Source organism: Pezoporus flaviventris, unplaced genomic scaffold (genome assembly GCF_033815535.1).
Source record: "Pezoporus flaviventris isolate CSIRO_AGI_PZ_B2104156 unplaced genomic scaffold, CSIRO_AGI_Pfla_v1 ptg000007l, whole genome shotgun sequence".
Taxonomy (NCBI): Eukaryota; Metazoa; Chordata; class Aves; order Psittaciformes; family Psittacidae; genus Pezoporus; species Pezoporus flaviventris.
Window position 1 is genome coordinate 57,213,277 of NW_026892555.1, and position 26,601 is coordinate 57,239,877.

The 26,601-nt window shown below is 35.5% G+C and overlaps 1 protein-coding gene across 1 annotated transcript in view; it reads left to right on the forward strand.

Moving 5' to 3' along the window:
• Positions 1–26,601, forward strand: part of DOK6 (docking protein 6) — a 236,454-nt gene that overhangs the window by 194,506 nt on the left and 15,347 nt on the right. The window contains exon 7 of the mRNA XM_061448884.1: positions 2,564–2,681. Within this exon, the coding sequence (XP_061304868.1) occupies positions 2,564–2,681 (118 nt within the window). The remainder of the gene's footprint in view (positions 1–2,563; positions 2,682–26,601) is intronic.

Sequence of the window (26,601 nt, forward strand, 5' to 3'; positions counted from 1 at the left end):
TGGTAGCAAAATCATTCTAGATGTATGTTTTATTTAATGTTAATATATTATATATGCTAATGTATTATATATATTTAGTCGGGTATAGTGCTTTTACTTTTCTCTATATTTCTATACCTAGCAATAAGGTCAGTTCATAGATGCAAGACTGCAAAAAACCCCTCAGTGAAATCATAGAATGGTTTGGGTTAGAAGGGACCCTTAAAGTTTGTCTAGTCCAGCCCCCCCACCACAGGCAGGGACAGGTTGCCCCATCCATCCTGACCTTGAATGTTTTCAGGGATGGGGCATTTACAACTTCTCTGAACAACCTCTTCTACTGTTTTGTCAGTCATTGTAATAAATTTCTTTGTTATACCTAGTCTGAATGTAGCTTTACCGAAAATCATTGCCCCTCATCCTATTGCTACAGGCCCTGCTAAAGGCTTGCCCCCAGATTTCTTATAAGCCCCCTTTAGGTACTGGAAAGCTGCAAGAATATCTTCCTGGAGCCTTCTCTTCTCCAGGTTAAACAACCCCAACTCCCTCAGCCTGTCTTCATAGAGAGGTGTTCTGGGCCTCTGATCATCTTTGTGACCTTCCTCTGGAAGCATTCCAACAGGTCCATGTCCTTCCTGTACAGAGGACTCCAGAGCTGGATGCAGTATCCCAGGTGGGGGTCTCACCCGAGCAGAGCAGAGGGGGAGAATTGCCTGAAATTCATTCCCAGATCAAACCAGGCAGAAACTAATCATCTCAGACCAGGAATAATGATATAACTTTAACCACCAGATCAGTCCATGGATTTAGCTTTGATATAATTAACCACAGTCACAGTGGTTCCCTTTGCTAGATATTTTTTTTTTTTTTCCAGAATGCATTCCAATAGAAAATACTGCCTATTGACTCAAAACTGTAATTTACCTTTTTGGTGAATAAATTATTAATAAGTCATCTGTGTATTGAAGTTACATGATTTTATTTTTATTACTCAACAAAGTTACCTTTGTTTCCTTTAATATACTAACATGGTAAGAAAACTTAGAAGGTTTTTTTATTACCCTAATCTCCACAATAAAGGAAATTCTCTGCTTCAATAAACTTTAAATTCTCAAGTCTCCCTAAAAATAGAATTCCTGTGATTAGAATTTGGAACTTTTTTAATGAAGGAAACGTTTCTGCAAGCTCTTCACTTCATATGGAACAGCTTCCAGTAATGACCTGCATCACTGACGAATTAGAAGAAGAGACATTAACTGTATAAAGGAAGTAATTTTGATTACAGTTCTTAAGAAAACAATGCAAGTATTATGGCAGATTGATCTGAAGCAAAATATCTGCCACACGTCAGTGGGTGTTAGAACTCAAAAATGAAATATAGCTCTTTGGGTGGATACTGTCTCTAAAAGTTGGGGGATTTTTATTACAAAATAACATGACTTTGTACTCATAAAAATGGCTTTTTTTAATATGTCATCATGATCCTTAATGAGGAATCCGTAGGACTCAATCATTAGTCTGAGTTATCCAGACCTTAAATACCTTCTACTCTATAGCTGAGCTCTGAAAATGTGGGGTTTTTAGGCACACCATTTCAGAGTATCACCCTCACCATCCTGGTGCCTTTCCTGATTTTAAGAGGTTTTCCACTCTAAATCTGCAGACATAACTAATCCTTCATTGTTCATTCTTCCAGACATCTCCTGAAGAAATGATGCCCCACAGAATCATTGCAATTTGTTAGATACCACTATTTTTATGTATTTTATCTTCTGTAATGCCATTGATACAAAAAATTTGCATTCGTTCCTTCTAGACAGAAAAAAAATAAGTTATCCAGGTACACCCAAAGAGGCTGTCAGGATGCATAGTTCTCCATCCTTCTTTTTTTTTTATAGCTTAGCCTAGTCTTTCACTCTCATCCATAGTCCATCGGAGACAGAGCTCTCTAATAAATTTACATTCCTTCTGTCAGGTTTCTGTGCCATAGCTCTTGCAGAAATGGACACTTAGCATGCAATTCACAGTTTCAGTTACACAAAGTCCCCTGGACTGGGAAAATTTGCTCTTGAGGCTATATCCTGCTCCTGGTGATGAGATGCCTCCACTTTAGTGGAGGATTAGAGGGTTAATGACTCTTCATTGTTAATTCTCTGGTGGTTGTCGCACATTCTCTCTTAGAATCTTTCTGGGTATTCAGTCCAATATGCGGGTTAAATGGCCAAAAAGAAATGTGACTGTAGAGGGATTTAAGATTTCAGGCATATGTTAATCTGTCATTATCATAAAGAAAATAACAAAATCCTGAAAGCAACAAGAATAGCTGCAGATAAATAGGAATATATTTCTATCCCTTAATATTAACCTGTGCTAATAAGCCTATATACACAAATACACTTTTGCAGCCTTTTCCTGAGCATTCACAGTGCTGATGCTTATAACACAGCTTAAATAACAGTATAACACCAATGGAAATTCAGGAAATACTATCTTCATAACAACATCCGTTCAATTTACAGTTTTGAGAATTTCTGTCAAGTATGGTTATGTGTGATCTTCCATTAATATTTGCTTTGTTTTTTAGCTCCAGACCAGTCTGTCTGAACCAATGACATTATCCAAGTCGATCTCACTTCCTCGTAGTGCGTATTGGCATCATATCACCCGGCAGAACAGCGTTGGAGAAATCTACAGTTTACAAGGCAAGTTCTTTATACGCAAATACAATGTCCATTAGCTTCTTTCCATTTGACCAGAATTCATGCAAATTGCTTTTTATTTGCACTGGTTGTTTTGTCTCCATTTCAGTTTATCAATTGTTAGGAACCTCAGCAGGATTCCCAAATTTACATAAAGCTGGTTTCTTTTAGTCATTTTGTAAAGTAATGGTGAAAATAATTCCCAGAATCACCGCATAAAGCTGGGCAGACAATTTGGCTCAATGTAGCTTCTCAGTAGCTAATGAATGTCAGGTTGTTTTAGTATTTTCTTCCAGTAAGTTTGTGTATGTATTTGAGCAATCTCAAGGTGCTCAATTAAATCTACATAAAGTGGCTATGACTTGCAAGATTAAACAAAATAATTCTAGGAATAAGAGCTACTCTTGGTGAATTTGCTTGGGATTAATATATAAGAATTGTTGATTTGACTAACTTGCAGTTCTGTATACATACCATCCTTTTATGCTTCCAATTCTTTTTCACCTGTTTAGATTCTAAGATATTTGCTGAAGACTTTAAATGCTATAGTTAATATAATTTGATGATGATGGTGATGATTCACTGGGCTTAAGGTGAAAGTGATTTGAACCTTTTAGAAAACTGAAATCGTTGCTACATTTAAGATGTAGATCTCAGTTAATTCTATTATGTTCACTTTTAAAAATAACAACCTATCATAAACATGTTGTTTTGTATTACTTGAAAGGGGTTTAAGGATTTCATTTCACTTCACTCTTAATAATGTTTACATAAGCAATTTACATTTAGATAGGAAGTTGGAAACTGCTCACAAATAAGAATACGCAATGCAAGAAAACACAGTACATATTTTCATTAAAATAAGCAAAATGCAGTATCAAAATGAAAGACATAAAATGTTTTGGTTTGTAAATTATCACGTAAATTAAAATCAGCAGGGGAGCTGTGAATTCAATGGGTGACTCATTAAAGGGTAAAACAAGGTGTTTCCCATCATCCCCCATACAATAAAGTTAATTTCTAATCATGATTATATTCTTACAGTTAAATACCAATAATGGAAAAAAGAAAATAACCTTCCAGTAGTTGTTGTTGAAAAATGTTGTCCTTCAGATCACTTTAAAAATTTTCATCGTATGACTGGTATTTCTTCATGATCACAATAAAAGAATAAAAAAGGTTATTTGTAAAGATGTTAGAGTTCCTCTCCTTATGACCTTGATAGGTCTTGCCTTTGGCAGAAAAGTAGTAAATGTTTTATGATATACATGAAGATAAATATATGGAATGTTGTCCATTTTCACAATCTTTTGTTTCATATAAATGGCCTTTGCCACAAAGGAAAGCAAAACTTCTATATCAAGTAATAGTTTATTATGTACACCAACTAGCTTTGCAGGGTGCAACATATTGGAAGTGTATTATTAAAAATGCAAGAATTTTACTTTTTGGAAGTATGCAGATTTTATTCATGAGACAAATATTTCAGAACATAAGATTTTTATTTCTCTTACATGTACTATGATGACAGAAACTTGAGAAAAGTTGTTGACTTCAGGACAGACTATTTTAGTTTTATCAGTGGTCTAAGAAATGCATCCAAAGGACAATTTTGTCTCCCTGTGGTTGCAAACCTTTTACAAGCAAGAGTATTCATTATATGTAATGAAGATCTCTTTGAACCTTGCTGCTGCAATGACTAATTAAATGCAGTGTATTTGTACAGAATCTGAAAGGAGAGCAAAGTACACCTTTTCCTCCTAATACCGGTTCATAGAGATAGTCTACCTGTGAGATATCTACCAGTTGTCAAAGCATCAGTTCACAGGATGCTTCAGGATGTGGGTGGAAGGTAGGTAGTGAGGGAGCAGGTTTTAAGCAACCTTCAGCCCTCATATTAGTACAGCAGCCAGATGAGAGGAGCTGTTGCAGATGGAAAAATCGTTTACTACCACTGTGAGCTTGAAAAGGTGAATTATACCTTCAGAAAGGATATGTTTTCTTTAGGGAATAATCACAGAATCATAGAATCATAAAATAGTTTGGGTTGGGAAGGGACCTTAAAGATCATCTAATTCCACCCCCCCTGCCATGGGCAGGGACACCTTCCAATAGACCAGGTTGCTCAAAGCCCCATCTAACTTGGCCTTGGGGTAGGGGCAGCTGCAACTTTCTCTGGGCAGGCAGTTCCAGTGCTTCGCCACCTTCACAGTAAAGAACTTCTTCATATTATCTAATGTAAGTATACCCACTTTCAGATTATTTGTCAAACTCATGTCTGCACTTCATGTGTATTTATGACAAGGCTTTTCATATTCAAGAAACAAACTTGAAAATTCCACACATTCTTTTGAATATCTCACAAACTCTAAAATGAAATAACTAGAGTGGTCTCTACCTACCTATATTAAGATTACTATAAACATCAGTAAAGTAACACCCTAACTCCCTTTTAAGTATACTGTAAAAGTGTTTCCATAGTGGCGATTATTTCAAACTTGCAGTCTGAAGTGACTAGAATTGAATTAATAACAGCTGGTGATGTGTAAGGAGAAATGAATATGTGCTCATGCTACCTTAGATAAATTGGCTCTTCGGGAGTTATTTAGCAATCGAATTTAACTTAATTAGTAGTGTGAGTTGATCTGATAATGAATATGCTGTAGAGTAAGAAAGTAGGGGCTTTTGTGGTTTGCTTTTTTCTTTTTTTAAAGACTACATTTCACGTGGGAAATGGCAATTCAATAAATGACTATTGGGTTTATCATCCTCCATTTGCCCATGAAAACACTTATGTGTACAGACCTGAAAAGATTAAAACACAGAACAATAGTGGTAAAGAAACACAGGTTGCACAAAATATCCTAAAATGAGGTGGGCTGGCTTCTCTTTTTATACAACTTTTCTTCCATTTGTGTCTTCCTTGCACTCTTTCAGTTCTTGGTCGCTCCGCCAAGATAAAAATAGTAGTCTAATTGTCTAATTAATATTGTCAATAGGAATAACTTGGTGGGTGGGAGCACATCACTACAGGTATTCACTTCAGATTTTGCAGATAGTGCTGCAGGTCTGACAGTTTCCATCTATGATCTGCAGCCACTATAGAGGTTGTGGTGTGGGGCCTCATTAGCTGACACAGTGACCTCTTAGAGCTGTGCATTGCCTCTTCTCTCTGTCCAATGGGACATCAGGCATGTGGCAAGCCCCAGAACTGCATAATAAAAAGGGGAATCACTGCCATGTCAGAAAATGGGAAAAAGTTTTTAAGGCATCAGGTTAAATTGCAGTCTAAACTTCTGTGTTGAAGTGATTTCACTTAAAATCCCAGCTGATACCCATGGCTTTACAAATCAGTGCCTGTTTCTAAAGTGTGCAAATCGATAATCCATATCTTGCCTTTTATTGCAGTTAAGAAATGAAAAAAAAAAAATCCTTGCAGATTTTTAATTATAGTTTAAGTAACAGAGAAAATGATATATAATTTATTCTTATAAAATATTTTTTTTAATTTATTATTCATAAAATATATATACACAGCATTTTGTGCATGCATGAGTAAGACTTAAATGTGTTGTATATTTTCATTAATAATAGACAGCTCTGTAAAGTATTCAAGCCCAACATAAAATAACATTCATTGCTATGTTATACTCTTTTATACATCAGGATTTACAAAAACACAAAAATTGCAAGTCAAGAGTAACCTTGTGAACTGAAATCATTGCTCAGAAGGAGAAAAATAAAAGAGCCATGTAAGCATGGAAAAAAAAAAAAAAGAAACTGTACGTATTTTCAACTCATTGCCTGTAGTTGCTTCCTGGCATAAGATTTAGCACTGTTTCACAAGATACTAAATACTGACAAACAAAGCACATGTCTTTTTAAATAGCCCAAGGTAACGGGTAGCGTTAATATGTGACATTTCCTTAAATCTCCTTTTGAGAGTTTATATTTGCTTAGGACAAAAAAAGGATTACAAACTGAATTTTCAGCTAGCTGAAATTTAGTGTTGTAGTCTTTGCTCTAGGGAATTTGGATAGTACAATTTTTACACACAGTCAATTTGTGTAATAAACAAATAAGGCCAAATAAAATTTTGGTGTGGAAACCTGCATTAGCTTTTTGTATTGCAGTTATTGTAATCCCTGAGGAAATTATGTTCAAAAAAAAATCTAATTACAGTCTGGCCTTTCTCCAAGAAATTCAAAATTAAGAATTGCTTTCAATCACCCCAGTTGTTTTTGAGTCTGGTTTGTATTCCTTATTTAGACTTTGTTTTTGGGATCCGTACTTAAAGTGATGAACACCTACCCACATAAGCAAGCCCATTCATTTTCGTTTGAGTATTCACATGAAGGGATGTGTTTGTATCAGAATTCATGACTAACATCTTACATGTTTGTTGTAAGTACATGATCAAAACCCAAACTAGACTGAAATAAAAACTGGCCTTGATGAGGTCTGTAGGAATTTTGCTGTTGGTATGCAATTATAATTTGTATTTCACACTAAAAATGCAAGAAACATAAATCTGCTTTTGCAAATCAAAACAGAGGGAAATTCTGGCTCATCTTTGTCCTCAGTGAGCAAGCCTGCATTGCCCTTTGTCTTTTGGCCTTGTTAGGTGGGAGCTCATCATTCCTTCCTTTTTTAATATATTTTAAGTAGAATAACATGTGTTAACCTGTCCAGCTGAAAGGTTTTGCATGTACAAGGGAGACAGTTGTACATGTATGATTTCTCCAAGTTACGTTAGTTTCCAGCCTTTTTAAAGTAGAAGTTCTGACATATCATTAAAAATAATGAGAGAATATTTGAGTTGCTAAATATTTTGAAGGGTCTGAATCATCCTGTTCAACCCCCCCTAAGCTAATCCTGCAGGAATTTCCAGTGTGGGCTTCTGCATTTCTCTGCAAATTAAATATGTAAAATGAATTGGAGGATGTTTGTCATTTTGGCATTTCCATTGTTTGTTCATATCCTCAGCAATAGAGTACAGAATCCATTTCCCAATCTAATCTTGATGCCAGAATAATGTGAATGGCATAAAATGTTAGAATATATCTGTTGCATAAACCTGATCACTCAGTAATGTTTCACTAAGCGTCTACCAGCAGCTAAAGCTGAAATGCTTTATAGCCTGCCACCTTCCCATTTCCTTTGCTGAATCTCATCAGGACTTTCACATTAGTAAATGGAGCCTATAAAATTTGAAGTATGAATAAAGGACACCTGAAACACGATACTTACTGAGTAGAAACTACATTATATAAAATGGCTGTATTACATGGTTTCTCAAGTCTTATAGAGTAGATTCGATTCTTTTAAGCTTTGAAATTCTGTGCAAAATAGTGCATCACTAGACTGATTTTTAAATGGCATATTGGAAATGAGAAGCATCTTACTCAGAAACTGGTAAAGAAGAACTTCATTTTGTTCAACAGTGATTGCTATAGCTAATTAAGAGCATTACTGACAAACTCTGAAGAGTATCTTGACAGATTCCCTTTCATTCTGATAAATGATTGCTGAGGTAAGATGTTCTTACAGTTATGAGCTAGGAAAAATAGGGGGAGGGGAGCCAGAAAGATTGGTAAAGCATATTCTGCTGTCAAATTCAGAAGTTCTGATTTCATTTAAGCCCTATAGTGTGATGCCCTTTTTCTCAAAAGATGATCCTCTGGTGAGATCACTTGTCAATGAGGTTATTCTTTGCTAGACCAGAAAGCGTGGAAGTCTCTGTAGCTCAATTTACAACTGAAAGCCCAAACAGTGTAAGAACAGCAGTTAAATACTGGCTGATTGCCTCCTCTCCCCTCCAAAAACCAGCAAATATAAGTTCTTCGATGCAAACTACACAAATATCTTTTTATGTCTTAATGACTTCATGAATATGTGATGACACTAACTTCTCGCTAACTGTTAGTGTGAGAAGCAAATCAGCCTTTGCCCTTAACTTAACTGAACTGAAACCAGGAATTTTTACCCTCAGTTGACTTAAGACTAATTATAGTTATGCTACAGTCATTTGATTTCCCTTCTGTATCATAAAATTCAAGGTCCTGCATTGTATCATGACAGTGGTAGTTAATTGTAGTGTAGTGGGAGAACAGGAGTAACCAGCTCCATGGATGCTAACTGTCAGCTGGTATGGGATTGTCTGAACAAGAAAGGCTTGTTATGCTATATCAAAAAGAAAATGGAAATACTTGTCAAAAGTCAATTTTTGTGAAAAATGTTGGGTTTTTTCTATTAAATCATTTCACCATTATGACTATCTTATTTTGTGTTAGAATCAAGAAGACTCTCAATTCAGTTTTGTATTTTTAAATGAAATATTTCTATGTGACTAACCAAATTTTCTAATCAACTTATTGCTTAATGTCATGGATGATTAAACCCCCTTTAAAACAATTTGGAGCAGGGGAAGCCTACATATTTGTGAAAGAAAGAAATAAGCAATACAATCATATAATAGTTTAGGCTGGAAGGGCCCTTCAAAGGTCATCTAAAACACCCCCCCTATGATAAGCAGAGACATTTTCGGCTATATCAGGTTGCTTGAAACCCCATGAATACCTAGGTAAGACTGATGTATTTTCTTTAGTATCTATTTTGCAGAAAATGTTTGTACTCCTTTTTTCTTTCAATGATTATTTTTAAAGAAAGTGAAACTTATTGAAATTGACACTTCTATAGAACATGTTCACTATTTTTTTAATAATCTACGAACAATGTAAGTTTTTAAAATAATCTATGTAGTGGGAAGAGTGACGGGATTTTAATGTACCAGCTTTGCCAGCCGTAATGGGGGAAGAAGCCAAGCACAAGGATTTCAAGTAATTGATGGTGTTCTACTTTAAGTGGAAAAAAGATCCAACCCCAAACACATTCTAATGTTTATGACATAAAATGGGATCATATAAATATATATTTAACTGCTCATCTGAAATGACTTAATATTGGCCTACCTGCCTGTTGATTGTTATGAAGTTTAAAATACATTTGTTATGGAAAGAATATTGTAAGATCTGGAATACATTAATCTTAAATTTCTGTAAGGTTGTCTTTTATGTGTATTTCACTTTACTAATATGCATCGATATTATGGTGACAATATTTGTGGCACAGGCCATACAGTCAGTTGTTGATACAGACCTATGTATTTTTATGGTAAGGCCGATTTAATCACAACAGACACCCTACCCAGTATGCTCAGTTTAATCAAGCCATGAGAATATATTTTATAACTTCATACTGAATTTCAGCTGTGCAGAACTGATGAAGAAATTATAGTATTATTCAGCAGAGATTAAAAAAAAAGCTAAAAAAAAAAATCTTAGAATAGCTTCCATTCTCTATATGTTCAAAAAAGCCTTTTTATTGTGGTGAATTCTCATATCCTGCCAACTTTTTACTTGCTCAAAATGATACATTGTAGGAAACTAAGATAAATTTCACAGAAGTAACAACTGTGAATAACAGTGGTAATTTCCTCCCAATGTAGAGTTAGCAAGATTTCAACAAAGTGAAGGTTTTTCGTCTTTTCCAAAACTAAAGTCTGCAAACTCCTTGCAGTTCCATGTTTGAATATTAGAAGTGAGTTTGCTATTTAGCTGCTGGATACTTGTTTATCCTTCAGAATTCTTTGAAGATGCCCTTTTGGAAAGGATTTTAATCAAAGGTTCATTGTCTTAAGAGCAAATTAAATACTCTGTTATAAAGCTGCATAGAAGAAAGGAAAATGCAGTACCAGACTGAGAGAGTGATAAGTGAGAAAGGTCTTGGTAGAAACTGGAGTTGTACACTGTGGAATTTACATTATAAATATCAAAGGTTCTGTACTTCCCTACCTCTAACAAAAGATGTCCACATGAGGATTCAGTGCAGAGTAGCAAAGCAGTGTACTACTGGAAAGTCATACCTATCCTAACTGCAGAGAGAACTGAGGTCCTAAGTGGGATGAGGCTTTTCACTGAACAGCCTCAATTGGACAGTGAGGATAAAATTAAAGGATCCTTATTACTTCCTTTAATGACTCTAATATTTAAGTTATTGTAACTAGGCCAAGTTTACATGCAGATGGACTATAGTATAGTTATTTTCTCTGACCTGGTACTGCATGTGACATAATGTGGCATGGGTGGTTGCATTCCCAGAAGCATCCTGCCTCCTCCCATGTGCAATAATGCCACCCCTTATCCCAGCCCAAGGAAGTGATGGAAAACCAGCAGCCTGCATGAGGAGGCACAGCTTATCACCTTGTGCTGGTGGGGCAGTTCTGCCCAGCGTGTATTGACTGAGAAACTAAGGATGCATTTTGTCTCTGCCTCTTGTCCCACTTGTGCTTTCATCCTCACTTAGGGTAGAAGGCAGGGTCTTGTCCAACCTACCTCTGTCACTGGGTATCATCCTTGGTGGGGACTTCTACTGCCAGTAATGAGTCTCCTTTCTATTCTGCAAACTCTGTTGAGCTCTGTATAGTCACCTCAGGCTGTTCCCAGAGCTGCTTGATATGAGCTGAACTAGGTGCAACTTGCAGTCACTATCATCTACACTTAAAGCAAAGCATCTACTTTATTAATGAATACTTAGCTGAGAATTACCTAATTGTGCATAAGTGTTTTCAACCTACAGAAGGCTAGTTAGTTATATCTATACCACTTTTTTTATCTTTTCTGAATGAAATAAAAGATAATTTTGATCAGTTGTTCGGTTTCAGCTTCCAAGAAAAATACTACTCTTCCCCTGGCTTTGAACATCGCTTATTGTTTTCACATTTCATTAATTCAGCATTTAAATGCTGTTGCCTTTATTCTTTTCACACTATACCTACATAAAATTGTCATTGCTGGGTATGGTTCTTCTTCATGGAAATTAGTGAAAACTGCATGAGGCAAGTTTTCATTTTTAACTCATTTTGCCACATTTCCATTGTCACGAAAAATGAGTGGTTGGCATCACTCACAGAATCACCATCAGAGATATTAGCAAAAAATATTTTAATAGACATTTATATAAGTGTGATTCAACAGAATTCGATAGCAAGGTTCATTCTACTACATACAAAAGGAAATTGGCTTTGGCTACTTTTTTCTTTATCCACTGTTGTTGTTACACTGTTCCAGGATGGCTCAGCATGTTTTCAGGGCTTCTGTTTGTGAGATGACATTCCCATCATCACCAAACATTTGATGTCACAAGCATTTTATGATAGATAGCATAACCTGTTCTGGGAGCGGAAATGGAAATGTATTTCATTCAGTCTTGTCAACTGTCTCATTATTTGCCATTCACCAGAGCAGGTATTTAATTCTGAGAAATAGCTTGGCAGTTTTTCATCCCTTTCATGCCTCCTAAAAACACTTTCCTCTGATCAAATATGTGCATTTTGTTTTAAGTGTCAATCTGTTTGTGAAGAGTCTTGTTTTGCTCCTGTCACTATGTATTAACTAAGACAACCCATTCTTAACAAAGGAATGGGGTGCGGGGGTTGGGGAAACAGGGCCAGAGCCAGCAAATACTGAATACTACCTGTACTGATGAGTGGTTTTTCAATCCTAATATATACTAGTTTGTATGCAAAAGTAATGTCTTTTGACTCTCTAGTGAGTAGGTCTCTTCTCAATGCCTGTGGCTGCAAAATTCTTATAACTTCTAGACCATAGATGATCTGTTCATCTAGTGTAAGAATGAGAAAAAGGGGATTTTTTTTTCTCAAGCCTCTTCATCATTTTGTACTCTTTCCTGATTTGCTACCAGGATTTAATTACTCCATCTTATGCTCAATCTTTGGACTAGCACCAAGGTATCTTGAGACTGAAGAAATATAAAGGGCTCAAGATGCCTCTTCACATGCTCTTATTACCTTAGTTGTACTTAAAACCTTGTATTGAGCTGTAGGAATGAGCCATAAATTTTGCACTGGTGTTTATTGTGTAATAAAATACTAGAGAGGGGGACAATTTACGCTATTATCTTAAAGGTGTGACTGGTTGTTTTTTTGCTTATGCTGAAGTAAATGAGGAATGTTGCCAGGGACATGAATGTTATTAATGCTAGTGTATAACTACTATAAAAAGGGAGAATGTGCAGAAAATTTGAATGGTGTCATTGCTATGAATATAAGATGCTTATTCATTTTGATTAAGTGTTCAAAACTGTGCACTATGTAAAAGAAAACCTTCATAAATAGACAAGAAAGAGAAGTTAATTTGTTGTTAAGGCACTGGGTTTCAGCTGTTGCAAGTCATCCTTGCTCATGAAAAAAAAAAAAGAAACAATTCTGCTGACCTAGACAAGATGAAAATCTTTCCCTATAACTCATGTCTACAGATCACTGTAGCGTAAGCGGGTCTCCCACTTCTGAGCATTTCTTCAGTGGCCCATGTAATTATGTACAGTCATTTTAGTGGAAGTTAATCTTTATTCTGATAGTCATGGATTTCTGTTAGATTTTTACATTATAATGTAGTTGTATTTTATATGATAAAATATCTGCGCATTTGCATTGGACTTAAAAGTCATCTACATGAAAGTAAATTCTTTTTCTTATTTTTCACACTGGTGTGTTAGACAAAACAAAAATAAACTGAATATCATTGTAACTGTGGAAATGGTTTTATAAAACCTTCTTACTGCCATCACATAGCATGAAATTGTCCCAACACATATACTGTTGCAGTGTAGGTTAATACCTAGAGAATAGGTCCATACTGTTACCCTGTCAGTAAAGCAATATTCAGCCTCAACAGTAGGGGAATGATGATGCCCTTATCTCCCTGAAAACAGCCCTTAGTCAGTAGGAGCTCTGAAGCCAAACTCTCTGAGTTGCTGCTTCAAAGTATTTTTTATCCAGAAGTGATAGACAGAATTAGCTTTGAACCCTGGTTTTGCTGACCTTGGAGGAGTAAATTACTTTACTCTTAGAGGCAGTATGATTCACTGTCTAGGTGTTTGCAAAGCATTTACAGTTTTCACCTGGCTGGGGAAGAAACACTGAAATCCAACAGCTATCGTAGCATCTCTCATCTGACAGACAAGCACTGTTCTTTAACCATGATAGTGGAGTATACGTACAATTTTAGTACAAATTTGTTGTTTCTTGAAATGGCCAATGAAGCCATTAACACATCAAGAGAATTTTTCCTAGGAGAAAAATTAGTCAGAATTAGTTCATGGCATTTTATTTGGAACAGAAATAGTTATAGGTATTTTCATTGTGCAAATGTGCTTATAAGCATAATGTTTTTCCAGGCAGTTACAGGTGGGTGTTTTTGCCTGGAGTTTTGCTAACAGACACTGAATACAAAACCCACAGATATATCAATCGTTCCCCAAATATCTCATACATAAATATTAACAGAATTTCTAAATCTACATGGTGAATAAGCAAACAAAAAAGTACTATGCAGATCAAAATAAGTTATATGATTGTATATAAGATGTGGTAAGACAAACCATGTTATAAAATGATATTTCAGCAAGAAGAGTTTCACATAAAGGGTGGCTACAAAGAAGACCGAGACTCCATTTTTACAAGGAGTCATGTGGAAAAGGCAGGGGCTAGTGATCTCAAGTTAGTCCTGAGGAGGTTCCAGTTGGACACTAGAGGAGAATTTTTTGCCATGAGAACAATCAGCCATTGGGATAATCTCCTAGGGAAGTGGTGGATTCCCCAGAGTTGGATACATTTAAGAATCAGCTGGACAGGGTGCTGGGCTATCTTGTCTAGACCATGCTTTTGCCAAGAAAGGCTGAGCCAAATGATCCTAGAAGTCCCTTCTAACCTGAGATTCTATGATTCTGTGATTCTGTATATTATCATACTTTACTTTTGGATGCATTGTTGTAGCACAAATGTTATTTCAATGTGAAATCTCTTCTAAACTGCATAGCTAAAATACATCAAGATATGCCTGATCCTGAATATGTAACTTGTAAGTCTTGTAAATTATACAATCAATTTTAAATAGCTGAAAGCTATCCAAGAGTTTTTTCCTCACAGAATTGTGTGTTAGATAAAAAATATCATTTAGTTAAAATTGTGGTTAAACCAAAGGCCATGTTATCTATCATATTTTTTACATGTTTATCAGACTTCACAGACATAAAATACATAGCCAGGTAAAGCATGTTATAAATCTCCTTACACCTTCTGTGTCAGATGTTTGTCTGAGTTGCCCAATGTACATTATTTTCTTGTTAAAATCTTTTCTGCCTTCTTTCTCATGTTTTCATTTCTCGTGCATCATAAGTGAATTTATTACTTATTACTCAAATGTCTATGATATCCAAATAGTTGGTGACAATTGCATCCAGTATTCCATATTCAGTGACAGAACAAAATGAGTAGCAGATCCCAATTTGTTATGGATCAGGATAGCTCTGTTAAAGACCTCCAAGTGTGCTTGCTAAAAAGATTCACATTTGTATTCTTACCCTAGATAATATATCAGAAATTTTTATCTCACCACAGTTAGGTGTCCAGTATATGTTATTATTCTGTACTTGAACTGTTATCATAAATGCAATGATTAATAGTTACCATTTTAATGTGCTACAGATATTTTTCATTTGAAATTTTTCTTGTCATCCTAAAATTTCCTTTGCTCAGAATATGGATTTATGTTTTGTTTTCTATACCAAACTATGACTTAAAAGTCTTTATGTTGGCATTATGGCTATGTGCAAAATGGTATCACTGGTAAGTATTTACTGCACTAAATATAGTGTCTGTGGAGAATGTAATAGGCACATTTACTGCCACATGACGGCTGGAAGCCTTTTTCCTGAGAAAACTGCACTTCAGGCACAAAGACAAAAAGGAAGCTTTCTGATCTGGATGGTCACTATGAAAGAATTATGGTATCACAATATTGCACCATTAGACTGAAATGCAGATGCCTTTAGCAAGAGTTTCCTATAAGGTGACAGCAATTTGAGTCTTTCATATTCACTATGACCATCAGTACACTGAAAAATGAAGTGATGGAGCAAGAAGAAAGTCTACCTAGCAGTTAACATACTGTAGTATTAATAAGAATTGTTAAATTGAAAGACTTCGTGTCATCAACTGCTAACTTAATGAAAGATGTGCATAGTTGGGGTTTTTTTGCTTTCTCATTTTTAATGGGAGAATACCTGCATGGATTTTAATGCACAATTTACACATACAAATTATAGGTGATAGCACTGTCTTGATTAAAATATTGCCTTGCTTCCTTATGATCCTCCAAATGCATAGAATAGGACTGTGATTTGATGAAACAATAAATCCACTTTGAAAGTGCCTACTGCTTGATAAGAAATGCCATGGCTATTTGATTCAGTGTGCTGAACTGACACAAACTTATTAAAACAGTTCAAATTTGTTCAAAATGTTTTGATAGGTAGCTTTGTGAAGTCAAACTTTATGCCAAATTAGATACCCCTTGACCTTTATATCAAATTGTCTGTATTGTCTGTTGTCTACTTGCTAGCATAACAGCAATTTAAAGGCATATGGCTAGCATGAAAACTCTGCTGTTTGTTCTCATTTATTCAGCATAAATGAGCTCATGTTACAAGTCCTGATCTACATTCAGTCTGTGTGATCAAATGATGTGTCTGTGCCTCAATGATATTAGGCAACTTGACTCGAATCTCCATTTCAAATTTTTCTCCTCCCTGCTGCAGCTGTGGGGCTCAGGTCAGCGTTCAACAGGGATGTGAGAGATGACACAAACATTTGCGACAAAACGTAATTGTCCTGCTCTGAGCCACTCTAACATGTAAATTGCCCTAAATCTGGCAGTCTGCCTTTCAGGTAGAAATTACTGCTTCTTCAGTACCTCAGGGGTATATGTTTCCTTAGACTTTTGGAAGGTATAAATTCTTAAATTGAAGTCAGCGCTTCAACTGATATGATTATAACAGTTCATGCAAGCTGAAGGTGTGACTCGTGGGCAAGCCGACAAGTGCTCTGAATTCTCACTAGCTATGAGTAGTGTTAGTACAGGAAGTACCTGAAATACTGCAAAGGAGCTTTCAGTCCTTCTCAAGACCATGTGTCCTGGCAAAGGCTGCATAAAACAATATGAGTATTTCCAGATACCTGTGTCCATGGTATTTTACACACCATGTTCATGAAAATCTGAACATCTTGACTATTTTGTAATTTTCTGGGGTTTTCTTGGTTTGGGTTTTGTTTTTTTTTGGGGTTGGTATTTATTTTTTCAATGACGCATTTCTGTGATAATATTTTTCTTTTGTCAATTAATAAATCATTTTCTCAGTTCTCATAGCTTATGCTATGAAGCAGGATCTGGCACAGACTGTGCAACAGTTTCTTCCTTCTGGAAGAGAGTGGTAGATACATCCCATAGAAATTATTGGGAATAGCTTGTCTAATCTGTGAAATTAGGAGGTTTTTCCCTCTGAGCAATAGGATGATTTGGAGAAACAGTATACGTAATCACCACTGTAGTTTCATGTACATGATTAAGGTAAAGGCTGTTAATCATTAAACGCTACTAATGTATGATTTTGAAATCAAACAAATAATTATACTTTAATGTCTTAACATGATTCCTTAAGAAATATTTGGGTTTATTTGCTTTACAGTTTCATTTTTATTTTGAATACTTGTTTCGCTAATGTGAAATTTCAGTTTCATCATTTTACTTGAAAAATCTAACTCACTTCAAGAAGCCAAACATACACAGAAAGTAGATGAGATACCTCAGAATGGGAGGGAAAGGGGGGTGAGAATGGGAGCATGTTTTCTGAGAATTTTTTTTCTGGAAAGAGAACTTTTTGAAAAGTAAATAATTGATATTATATTGGGTCCCTCCCACAAAAGAAGGTGTGTACCAGGATTTAAGGTTATTTTTAATAACTGCTGTATTTTCGTGTCTGGAGAGTTTCAGTTTGGATTTGAGCTTGAGCATCTTTGGAAAAAGCAGAAATGCATTAAACTTTTCCTTTGATTATTAATTGCTTAGAAACAGTGCATTGTATCTACACTCATAGCTACAAACAATGAGCGCCTTTATGTTCTGGTCGAACTGGAATAGGACTATGTAGTCTATCATTTATTTGACCTAGAGGAAGGAGTGTGTTTAATATAGTGTGTTTAAGACTTTTGTAATCCTATTGAAAATAGAGAGGGAAGAAGAAGGTAAAGCTATATTTTATAGTGACTCAGAAAAATGAAACATTTTGTTCTCTGCCCTGGAATGTTAAAAAAAGCACTGTAGTAACAATAACACATAGCCTTTTCCAGGATGGAAGGAACAGAAACGTATGTTCTGCCTTCTGGCAAGAACAATGGTAAAGCATTTATCTGTCAACTCTATGTGTGTATGTAGTGCTTCTAGAAATATAGTATATGTGTACTAAAATACGTGAAACTTAAAGGACCAATTCAACAAATCAAAGTCACGGTGAAAATAAAAAATATGTTCTGAATTGTATATCTAGGAAAAAGAACATTAGAGATGTTCATTTTATAAACATTACCTAAATATTAAGTAGGTTTTTTTTAGCTGTGTAAATAACACAGATGATATCCAAAGAAGAAATTAGTTTTTTTATGAGACTATCAAATAGCTCAATTTTGACAGAAAGTTTTGCATATTAAAAGTTATTACTAGATTTCTTATAGTAAGCTAGAAGTTTTAATATAAATTTTCCAAATTTCTTGGGAGAACTTACTTTTTTGACTTTGAGTTATGAGAAAGTGGCCATAAATAATACCACATTTACAAATATTTTGAGAAGTGCAATCATTACCAAATAACTTAACAGACTATTAAGTTAGAAATTGAAATCCATTTCTAAAATACTTCATTTTAGAGAAAAAAAAAAAAACTAAGCAAAGAGTGTATTCTATCAATAATCATTTGGTTTACTCAAATTTACATTTATTCATTTTTAAAATAAAATTAATGTAATAAATTAAAGAAAGCTTACTCAAAACTAGGTTTTAACTTTGAAAATTTCTTGAATTTTGATGATATATATCTGCATACAACCTTATTTTCTCACAGTGCATGCATAAACTAACTCAATTCTACATTTGTATTTGGCTAGATTTATATTTGTATCACTTCATTTTCTTATTTGTTGAAATTAGAGATACTTAGAAGTGGGCTTTTACTTGATCTTTGCACACTGCAGTTGCACTCATGCTGTTTGTCTTGTATTTCTTCTAGCAACAACAAACAAAACCAGTTTTGGACCTCTGTACAGATGAATATATTCAATATATTGTTATTATATTTTTATGTGATAACTGCTTTGTTATTTTCAGGGTTGTATTTAACATGCCAAGGAGTTTAAGCTCTGTAATCAGACTGGAGGAACTAACTATGTGAACAAATTACCTTATCAATAATCATTCTTAAAGGACTAGCTCACACACATAGATTTCAGTGAACATCCGGATCATTAATCAGCTTTGTCTTAAACAATTTCATTATTTTATTTTCCAATTGAAATTTCACACCAAAGAGGAGAAAAAGTCATACTGATTTCCACCATGTGTTCTCACTATCATTTGAGACATGTGATCCACTGATTTGATTGTAATTTCCTGGAAGTATAAATGTAATAGATGATAGAATTATAATTCTGTTCGCTGTGTTAGCAAAGACCATTGCTTTTTGCTATAAAACTAAGCCAAAGAAAAAGAAAAAAAAAAACAAAAACACAACAAAACCAAACCAAACCCTCTCACAGCACATTCAGCTCTTTATACGAGAAATAGAAATACTGTAATGAAAGACTCACATGAAAGGGTGAATGAATGTGAGAATAGTGATACTCATTTCTGTGTGAATTTTATCTTAACATTTAGCCTTTTAACACTAAGTATACTTTTTTGTTGTTCACATTGAGTATCTATACAAGAAACAGGGGTTTTACTTTACCTTTCTGTCAATCTGAATGTAATAAGTTTACAGTGAGATGATATAATATGCCTATATATATCCTAAAATCATAATCTATCATCAGCATCTCTGTGGTTTTGGACAAAAATAAAGGGTAAATATGAGAACAGTGGCATAATGACACAGTTCAGTATATTACTGAACTGCCTGAAACAACTGCTTGCAATAGAGGCACCTAGATTTTACCCAAAGAGAGAGAATGGAATTTTCTACAAATTTCAGATGTTAGAATAAATCAGTGGAGGACAAAATGAAACCAGAGGAGCATTTGATTAAGCAGGATCAGGATAACTTCTTAGTCTATAATTTATCATGTTATTTTTGCTAGCTATGGGATGGATTATTTATTATCATATTTGAAAAAGTTATATTTTTTCTCAGAGAGTTTATTTTCCTTCTCACTTATTTAGCTGATTTTAGTCCATTGCTAGAGCTTCTCATTAAAGATTACTTTATTAAATGAATGTTAGCTGTTCCCTTTGCTCCCAGTCCTTTAACTGTCAATGAGTAAGGGAGGGTTCTAAAATCTAATGTTTAGAATCTAAGTCATCAAAACAATGTATGAAACACTCAGTTCTAAAGACTACAGATGTGGTCCCTCTGTTAATTTGCAAACTTTGCAGAACTCATTGAATCATAGAACAAATGCTATTTTGTGATCAGAAGTGACTGCTTAAGTGCAACCGTATCACAGCTAAAGAAAAAGGTGACCTAAATGCTCCTCCAGAAAGAGCTTCATACCACTAGACATTAGGTCTATGAAAGGAAATGGAATAGGCAAAACCAGGTGGGTTTTTTCAGATTTTTTTGTGGCGTACAAAAACACAACATTTTGCATGCCACAAATTAAATCTATTGCAGAGCAATAGAAACACTTGAAGGAGCTTTTACTTTGATTCAGTATTAACCATTATTAATCACTCATTCATAAACTCGATTGAATTGATCTATCTAGGATGTTGAGAGAAAAAAAAATTGCTGATGACTACATAGAATTCATTTTATCTGTCTGCTGAAGTGCTGAACCCCTTCCTCATCAAAAGTGACAACTTCAAAGGAATGCTTTAGCACAAGGGTCATGTATTTGATAAGAGAAGTTGAGTTGTACTCACTAAAGTGTTGTGACAGAGGAGCAGAGTTGTTAGCTTTACTGCTCTAAATTCCATCCATCAAAATTCCATCCAGACTGTTCAGCTAACTGAAACAAGAGTATCTGTTGAGATGGGCTGTATTTCATGTCTGTATATATTTTTACTATTTTAAGAACTTTCATATGTGAATCTTTATGTTTTCCTTCTTCTGACACTAAGGTGATCTATTACTTTTTCCTGCAGAAATCATTTTCTATGCATTTTTACATGAAAGTAGGCATTTCTTAAAGCAAGCTTATCGTAGTTCTGCATGTAGTCCTGAGAGTGGAAGAACTGCTATTTCCTTAGCCGTATAAAACCTAAAGTCCTGGGTTCCTTTTCCATAATTTTAGCATAACAGCAGGATGAAGACGTCAATTTTCTGGTGTAACTCTTAGAAGTTTAAAATATTCCTTCTACTACAGGTTGCAAATCTGAATCCAAATACCAGTGCATGTTTTGGTTTAAATTCAGAAAAATAGAGTATAAGCATAATGATTTTAATTTCTGAGCATGATATTCCTCTTTTAATTGTTGTGAAATTGTCACAGAAGTTGTTGAGCAGGTGCTTTGTTTCATTCCCACACTGCTAATTTTTAGCATTTTTTCTCTATTTGGGGCCACACAATGCTCTTGGTTCAGTGTTAGGCAAAGTATGTAGGTGGGAAAACATGTATGCTATTATTCATTACTTTCCATTATGCAACTCATTTTAATTGTTCTTCTTGCCTGTTTAATGACAGAGCAAAAAATAGATATTATAATTCTGTCAGGCTGTACTTTTATGCAATATCTGATATCATACAGCCAAATTATCACCCATCATTAATATTAGTAAATGGTCATTTTAAATGTCCTCTTTATTAAATACATTCTCAGACTTTCTAACTTCTTTCTGAACGTATACGTGATGGATGAATCTGCATATGACTGGGTGAGAGAATGCAACCAAGAAGTAAAGGCGCTTCAAATTGAATACTGTGCCATGTGACAAAAAAGAAAAAAAAAAAAAAAAAGGAAAAAGGACACTTTCTAGGGCCATTTGTCTTTTTAAGGTCCTAACTAAACATGGTGTGGCTTCAGAGCCAGCGAATTAAGATCCAGTGTTCGGTACATTACAAAACTGGAGGACCTGAAAGTGCCCATAACCTAAGTAGGAGTTGGGGCAAAGGATCTGCTGCCTTTAAAAATAATCCTACAACAAGAAACCATACTCCAATGCAATTTCAGTTTATGTGAGTTAAGTTTGGTAAATTTAATGTCACCAAAAGTGGTGATTCAGGATGGGGGGAGCAAAGAAGCAAAGGATGACCAAGCCTGCCCAAGGCTGGCAAGACCTGCCTCTATGGCTGCTCAGTCAAAGCAAATCACCTTGTCAGTATCTTATCTACTAAACTCTCTGTCGGTTGTCTATGCTTATCTGGTATTAAAATAGAAACAAACTCCTTTTCCCTTTTTTAGAATGGCTATAAATACCTTTTCAGAGTCTAAAAAAGTGTTGACACTTTTCTGGCAAACTAAGCTTTTAAAAAAGAACATATTCGAATATTTCCAAAGTGAAAACATTCTTAATTTCAGAATTTGTTTAAGAACATTTAACAATGGTCAATGATCAGAAACATGAATATCTTCCCCTTTTCAGACTGTGATTTGTTGAGATTCAGAGTCATATTAGGCAGAAATCTTTTGCAAGACTGAGGAAATAAACTAGATTATATCAACCACAGATTAAAAAAAAAAGTTCTTTAAATTTCTAGCGGTTTCATGTGGAAGGATGACAATGTCTCCTCACTCTTTGATAAGTAAATGATACTTTTCATTCAGTTTAAGCTTTCTGGCTTGCTTTGTTTTCCCCAGTAGTTTACTTTCTTTGAATGTGGAGACCACAGCAGTAGGTACATGCCATAGACAGAGGTGAACTTCTGTGTTAGCCTAAATGGGTCATCGAATTTTTTCTTTCCTACATTACGTATTTCCAAAACCATAGTTTGGCTGTGACCACAGTATTCACAGTGAGGAACACTGAACAGGAGAGAGAAGAGGCTTGTTGGCAGCTTATGTTGCATCAGACTCAAAGGATGAATTGCTTTCATTTCTCCTTGCTTCTTTCTGTCAGTAGTATGGTTATATCCATCCAGAACAAATTTTGCAGCTACCACATGTAGGTGTCTGTGCTTCAGCCCTAGAAAATGTGTATTCAGCCCCTGAATGGATTGATACCAGAACTCTTTGATTAATTCTCTGTCACCTTCTACTCTTTTCCAGAAGGACTCCAACAGAATGTATAGGTTTCACAAAACATTATTCAAAAACTGTGGCTGAAAGGGTAAAAGACACCATGTCTTTAAAATGCACTTACAGCTCTCCTGTATATGTAAACAACTGTGCATGTACCCAGACATGTATATTTTTGCAGAAAGGAATAAGTAACTTTTATGGATCATTCATTAGCTCTGCAGTTGAAAATGAGACTTTAGGACTAGGTTTCATGAACTTATTTCTTCTCACTCATTTCTTCCCATATAACTTGAGAGGTTTCTTCCTCGGTCTTTGTCAGTGACAGCCGAATAACAGGCTACCTCCTGGATCTAAAAGAATCATTTACTCTTTCTTCTTCCTTACTCTTTTTTCTAAACAGAGTATCAGGTATAGTTATTCTTACACAAACAGGGTAGAGTTTTTACAAGTGCATGGTTTTTATTCCTACAAAATTCCAGCAAGTTCTCTAATGTTGCGGAAGATTTTCACCTAATCCAGTTCTGCAGCTGAATGTATTGCAGCTCAATGCCAGGTGGCCTGTGTCTTGTGACTGTACCCCCTCATAAATACAGTGCAGCAGACGCCTAAATGGAAACACATCTTTTTGAAACCATCTGTTATTACAGATATCTGCAACAATAAAGAAAATAAAGGATTTAAATGCTGCTATGCTGTTTTGAACCTTGAAGGAATTATTTTGAGAAGCTGTATTTATTTCACATGGAAATAACTTAGCTGCCATGTTTGTTGCTGTTCTGTTTATGAGCTTTGGAGTATCTGACTATAGCTGGCTTACCTATATCTGAATATTTATAAAACAGAGCCTTTTGTCGTGCTGGGATGGGTGGGGTTTCTGTCTGGTGAATGTAGCTTGTCTCTAATTGCACATTTTATAATAGCTTACAGGGTGAAACCATTCCCTTACTAGCTTGTTTGCTCATTTGAGGAAAGTTGTGTGTGATTTACTCAAAGAAAATACTGCTGTGGCTCAGCCACAAAGCTGGTAATCTTTAACTGTTGCTTATTCATTTAATTGCATCCCGTTGCTCTTATGATATCTTGACTGTAAAAATGCTCAGTTGGAACAATATTCCTAAACTCATGTGTTTAAATCATACTCTTTAATTGGTGCATTCTATATAATATTAACACTGAATAAAGAAAAAATAAAAAAGGTAATTTTCTTGCAGGGGTTGAACCCGTTGTTCTGTCAGTGTTGTAGTCTTTTGTCTATAGCAGCTAGTAAGTGCAGCAAAAAAGAGTACTATTGCAGTTTCATATCCAACAAATCTTATAACTGACATCTAATTTATAAGATTACAATAACTTTGCTAATGCTGTGGTCAATATTTTAACTCTGTTTACAGAATTTCTGTAGTCCCCTGCAGTAGTATTTCAAGACAGATTTCTTCTGCAGTGAAATAGAGGACAACTCTCAGAAACTCAAGATACAAACCAATATATGAAACTGAGCTGCAGTGGCATAAGCTGTCTTATTCCTGAAGGACTAACAAAGAGCAGAGGTGACATAGGGAGAAGTGGTAAATAGAGCTACAGCTTTTGACCTAGAAGGTCAATGTTAATCCATAGACACCTCTGGTTTATCTGAAACAGTTAAACCTATGTGCCACATATTTGGCAAGCAATTCTGCTTAGGCGTCAAATTTGGGGAGGAGAAATGGCATAGGCATCATACCTAATAGTGTGACTGGCAGGTTTTATCTGTATATAACTACCTGACAACATAAATTTACAGGACGCATGTTTGCCCTTTTTCCATCATATCTCACTTTCAGCGGAGTTATGGAGCAGGGGAAGGTTGCTCTTGACCACCCTGGAAAAGGTGTCAGTTCCTGAACCATGAAATGTAATCTCCCTTTTACTTGGGGCCAGAGGCACATGCTGGAAGAGAAATCTTTCCACCCAAGTGTCTTGTCCTAGTGAAAAGAGAAATTAAATGTCACACTAATTATCCAAGCAGTGGACAGTATAGGGAAAACTGGCTGCTTTGTGAAGCTGCAGACTGAGCCCAAGTTACTGAATTAGATTGAGAGGGTTTCTTATGCTCTTGGCGCCACACTTGGTTGTCACGCTGCATGCCACAGACACCTGCATGCGGGTGATAATCATGTGTGACTGCAGCAAGATGAGGTTGTGAGCCTTTAAGGGGAGCGTGGAGGGGAGTAGGGACTAAATCAGCCTTTGATTTAAAAACCCAGAAGTCATTGTGATGGCATTTGGGAACAATTCTCCTGAAGGAGATGGAATTGCACAGCTGCAGCTGATGTCTGAAACAGTGATGGAGACTGGAGTGATGCCTGGGTGCACTAAAAGCTGTGCTCTGCTTCAGTTTTGTTTTGTTGGTAGAATTAAAAATAATCCAGATCATCAGGAATGTTTAAACCAGCACAGGGATTGGAGTAGTTATTTCTCAACTAACTTAGTCAACTGCAAAGTAAAACAGAATGTGAGATATAATATGCTGTTTTTTATCAGGAAATTAAATCTTTTGGGGAAATTTTTTTTTACTTTTAAGGTGAGACTAGGTCATTCTCATCTGGATGCTTTATATCCAAGTGATACACTTTTCTTTATTTCATTTTTATAGATTTAATTAATATTCACAGCTTTCAGCAGGTGTGCTGACTTCTCATATGACAGTGGGACGTTCTGCTAAGTGCTGTGAAATAACAGCAGCTCTGATGAATGATATTAAAATCTTTTAAGCAACAATGGTGTTCCAGCTGATAAAGCATCAGTTTGAAAAAAAAGAATCTATTGTTTCTAGGACAGGTAAACAGCCAAAGGAGTCCAGCAGGACATATGACGGGTGATAAAATGGTTAACAGTGTGTCTCAGCTTACTATACTTCATATATTTCTCTTCATTTCCCTCAATAATATTTAGTATATGCTCTATAAAGCATCCTGTTTTAACAAGCCCTCCTCTAAATATGTGGGCACTTGAGAAAACCTAATAGACAAAGAGGAGTTTCTACCTGAGATGTGATCTGTGTATATGAAAAAGAATCATAGAATCATAGAATCATAGAATAGTTTGGGTTGGAAGGAACCCTAAAGATCATCTAGTTCCAACCCCCTGCCATGGGAGTAGGGACACCTTCCACTAGACCAAGTTACTCAAAGACCCATCCAGCCTGGCTGGCTGTAGCTTTTTGATTCTTCAAGGCTATTTCTAATGTACAGAAAAGCTGCAGAGAGTCAACACTGAATTTACACCCCCAAGATTTAGGACAAGAGAACTGCAGCCTAGCTGGGGGGAATTCTGTAGCAGCAACCTCTGCCTGCTCTACATCCCCTTTGTGCTGTTTAACGGACAAAAAGTAAACCTAGCAGACCTGAGAATTGGGAGCAGGTCTATGGTTACAGCTGAGCACATTCTGATCCTCGTTCTTGTTCATGCTAACAAGTTCTTGGCACTGTATATATCTGAAATAGAAATAAATCCTATGACAAAAAGTAGTAAAATACTAAAAAATCAAAACTATTTAAAAGCTACCAGAATATTTTTAAGATTCTTGGTAATAAATTATATATTTTCTGCAGCTCACTCTGTAATGCTTGATGGAAAATGTTCATG